At 44.2% G+C, this 4402-nt stretch overlaps 1 protein-coding gene across 1 annotated transcript; it reads left to right on the forward strand.

The window, feature by feature from the left end:
- The first annotated feature begins 798 nt into the window (after positions 1-798).
- LOC147418755 (ESCRT-related protein CHMP1B-like) lies at positions 799-2292 on the forward strand. Its single transcript, XM_086506022.1, has 2 exons — positions 799-938; positions 1358-2292. The coding sequence occupies exon 2, from the start codon at positions 1449-1451 to the stop codon at positions 2070-2072; it is 624 nt and encodes a 207-aa protein (XP_086362148.1). The 5' UTR covers positions 799-938; positions 1358-1448; the 3' UTR covers positions 2073-2292.
- The last annotated feature ends 2110 nt before the right edge of the window (positions 2293-4402 follow it).

Raw genomic sequence — 4402 nt, forward strand, 5'->3', positions numbered from 1 at the left:
GGCCTTTGGACACAACCTGTGAATTTTGGAACCTTAGCATTTTGGAAGTCTTAATGGGCTGAACCTTAGGGTCTTTTTAGCCCATTGTTGCACCTTGCTCTTTTGCACATGGCCCCCCCTTAGGATCCCTACTGTGGCCGGTCTGCTAGCTTAACCAATATTCTAGCTTTTCTCCCCTGGCACATTAATTTAAAGGATTCCTTTTGTCTACATTTTGTAATGACTATGGTTAGGATTGCCTCTTGCCCCCAACCTCTTCCATAATGTTCCATCCTACTCCTTGTGCTGCCATGTCCGACAAACTGCACCTGAGCAATATTGAAGATCATCCAAGGTTCATGATCGATTGCAAGGAAGGCATCTTATTGGTGGTTGATGATTTCTCTCCTCTATCTTGACAAGAGAAGGAGTTCTATAGGTAATGCTTGCACACTCAATTTGTTGCTTGTATATTTTATTTGCAATGATAAAGTCCTTGAAAGTTAGGCATGAAACATGTGCTAGGATAGTTTTTAGATTTTTTTTGTTAGTAACCTAGCTCATTATCTGTAGGTAATAATGAATTGTGGTTGATAGGTTTGACACTCTTTTTTATAAGTACCACCATTTTGATGGATTATATGTGTGAAGTCACATATACATCTAAACCACATATATAATGCATACATATCTCACACATGTCTGTCTAATGTATTAGATGAAGGTATTTGATTTTGGTTGCTATTCTTCATTTGGCTCAACTCCTATTTCTTTTCATGAGTCGAACTCATGACGTGTTCCCCCTTATAAGACACATTCTCTCTCTCTCTCTCTCTCTCTTTTCTACATCACAACCATAACCATTGCTTGGAGTCGGACACGTTGTGGAAGGACTTAGGAGAGGAGAACTTCAGATTCATCTACTCGGCGCTTTGGCCGTTCGTGTTCGCGTTTACCAGGTAGATACGTCTTCTGTGTGTATGTGCGTTTATGTTTCTGTCTGAAATAAGGTCAGGCGCTGTGTGTGTGTGTGTGTGTGTGGAGAAGGGGGGGGGGGGGCGCTGGCTGGCTGGCTGCGGGCCGCTTTACCTAGATCTGCAAGGATTTTACTGAAAGGGCTTCTACGTTGAGTACGTCCTGCATGTTTCACGCCATATGTTTGCCCTGTTAAATGTTCTTTCTTAGGGTTCTATGACGAACAAGTAGATGGTATGTATTTTGTGCGTGTGTGTGTGTGTGTGTGTGTGTGTGTGATTTTACATTTTAAATGAATGCATAGGATGCACTTTCAGTAACGGAAAATTAGGGCCTTCTCTGGATTCATGTCAGTATATTCATATGTGATTTCTTGACAAGAGCTTGAGCATTTTGGCTGCAGCATCCGATATCAAAGGGCCAGGCGGGCAGTCACAAGATTTTTACGGTTTTGAAAAGCTTTCACTTTTCTGTAAGACTGTTAGTCTTTAATCATGATGCGCAAGGGCAGTCAAGAAAAGCTACTTGATCAGATTTTCCAGCTGAAATTCACATCCAAAAGCTTAGTTAGGCAGTCAAAGAAGTGTGAGAAGGATGAGAAGTCTGAGAAACTGAAGGTGAAAAAAGCAATAGAGAAGGGTAACATGGATGGTGCCCGCATATATGCAGAGAATGCCATTCGGAAACGCAATGAGCAGCTTAACTATTTGCGGCTTGCATCCCGCCTGGATGCAGTGGTTGCAAGATTGAGCACTCAAAGTAACATGCAAACCATAAGCAAATCAATGTCCAGCATAGTGAAGGCATTGGATAATGCACTTGCACTTGGTAATATGCAGAAAATTTCGCAGACTATGGATCAATTCGAGAAGACATTTGTGAATATGGAAGTGCAGTCAGAGTTTGTAGAGTCAGCAATGGCAGGCAGCACTTCATTGTCCACACCTGAAGATGATGTCAATTCTCTAATGCAGCAAGTGGCAGATGACTATGGCTTAGAAGTGTCCGTTGGGCTACCTCAGCCTGCTAGCCACGCCGTTCCAGAAAAAGAAAAGGACACAGAATCTGTTATTGAGGATGACTTGAGCCGAAGGCTGGCAGAGCTGAAAAGTCGGTAAGGATGTGCTCATTCACAAGCTTGCCCAACTGTGAGCACGATTTTCGCCATTAATTGCAAAATGGTTTTGTTTATAGCAGTATCTCTAAGCTCTCTACCTGTGTGCTTTACCTTGTCAAGGAAAAGAATGCCATGACTCTTTGGCCTTGTGTTTACATTGCTCTGTAATCAAATACCTGTAGGGAAGGAGACCATTAATTCTAAGAAATTGGTTTATGTGACATCGAATTGTTGTGTGTTTGATATTTATTTTGTCTTACGAATATCATAGACATGTGTTTAAGGTGTTCTTTTTGTTTACATGAGGTACTGGCTGTAACAGGGTGTCGTAGAATGATAGCCTTTGTCTTATGCTTTTTGGCTTTTGTTTCTGCTCTCATGAAGCCTGTGGCTATGTCTGATTTTAAAAACCAAGTATTCTCATCTGCTTTTTACTTTCATCACTCTCAAGTCTTTGATGTGCTAAGTATGAAATATGCTTGCTAATTCGTATCAATAAAAGTCACTGGTCGATATGATCAACTCGGACTATCAGGAGGCCAGAGGAGCTGCAAAAAGATTGGGATTCAAATGGTATTTTGTGGATTTGTCTTAAGACCTTGTTGCACCGAGTTATTACAGCTGATTCTGAAGTTGATTTTTTTGACATTTGTGTGAGGGAGTGGTTTGGTCTTGATGTCTTTCTTTATTTGGTGATGCATGCAAGTTGTAGCAACTAAGAGGCAATTCTTATGCGATGAGCCTTACTCCTGAACAATGTGAATATGTTTAATGCCAGAGATGGTCTGTGTTACTTAGCTTCCTACCAGTAAGAAAGTTGTAGTGGTCAAGCCAGACCTTGTGAGGTTGAGATCTGCATGTTAATGGGGAACCCTCCTGGTTCTATGGTTAGTGAGAGGCCAGAGGAGAGGGTGCAGGGAATTATGGTTTTGGGAATGGCCCTTGGGAGGACCATTCTGCAGGTCAGGCGACCGGTGGCAGCCAGGAACCTTCTGCAGAATGGCCTGACCAAGGGCCATTCCCTGCCATCACAGGTCGCTGGAAGGGTGCCACGACATCAGAGGGATTGCTGCTGGTCGCCTGCTGCAGAATGGCCCGACCAAGCGCCATTCCCGGCCATCACAGGTGGCTGGGAGGGCGCCTTGACATCAGAGGGAATTTTTAAGGAGTAAGGAGATTGGAGGGGTGACACGTCCGCAGGCGGAATCTGAGACAGAATTCTACCGTATTCAGGAGAGGATGACTGGCACCAGTGACTTGACGGTTTTGTGGTGAGAGAGGAATGTTACTTGAAGCCTTTGACTTTATGAAATCTATGCCACAGAGGTAATACTTATGTGGAATGTGCGTCACCTGTAGGGGTCCTACTCTGTCACATGGCCCAGGTTTTCTGTGCGAGTAAAGTGGAATATTACATGCTTAGATAGCTTCTACTCCAGTTGAAAAGCCCACAAGTTGATGTTTACAATCCTTCGCTTAAGGGTGTCATGATGTTAAATTGAAAAATGTGATTATTTATTTTATTGCATCATCTTCTGGTGGTGATCCCCCCCCCCCCCCCCCCCTCCCCCCCCCAAAAAAAAAAAAAAGATTCTATCATCTTGATCACCCCCTCCTTGCTGCCCTATTACGTCCAGCTGGTCGTGCCACCAGTGTACGTCGCTTCTGTATGTGCCGCCCTCTGAAGCGTTGTCTACCTCCTCCAATGCTTTGTTGCCCCCTCGACCACATTTTCATCTCCTTGGTCTGTCTATTCAATGCCTACTCCAGAGCCCTTGCCTTGTCGTGTTCACCAGTGGAGGACCTTTAAAGCCCATGTACAACAGCTGACCTAAGCTTCCCTTACTACAACTCATTACCCATTTTGAGCCATCATGCAGGTCTCTGGCTTTGCCCCCTTCTGCAGTTGCATCAATGCATCCGCTATAACCCATGTTGCAGAAGACTCGTTCCCATTTGCAGGCGATCGACAGCTCGCTCTTGGAGCCACCACAAATGATGCCACTTGTACCTTGTCCTCTTCCCGTTTTGACCCTTCCCTTAGCATTCTCCTTTCAGATTCAGCCTTGTCGCTACTAGCTGCCCTTGCAGCGCCATCTATGCTGGCGGTGGTACACTGTGCCTCTTATCTTGACAGTCTAGTAATTGCGGCCTCTTATGGCTTGTCCCAAGGATTATTGCCCACAGAATACTACTCCTAATTGCTCCCTTTGACCCTTGACTTTTCAAATCTCACAACTCTTTCTTTTCCCTTTCCAACGTTTGAGGACTCTTCACCAGCCAAGGTGAATACCAAATTGTTAACTCTATGCTTTTGCAACATTTTTCCTT

This window comes from Adiantum capillus-veneris, chromosome 29 (assembly GCF_014529385.1).
Source record: "Adiantum capillus-veneris isolate H3 chromosome 29, ASM1452938v2, whole genome shotgun sequence".
Classification (NCBI taxonomy): Eukaryota; Viridiplantae; Streptophyta; class Polypodiopsida; order Polypodiales; family Pteridaceae; genus Adiantum; species Adiantum capillus-veneris.

Excerpts from the sequence above, each read along its gene's own strand:
- LOC147418755 (XM_086506022.1), top strand. The coding sequence starts at position 1,449 with ATGATGCGCAAGGGCAGTCAAGAAAAGCTACTTGATCAGATTTTCCAG.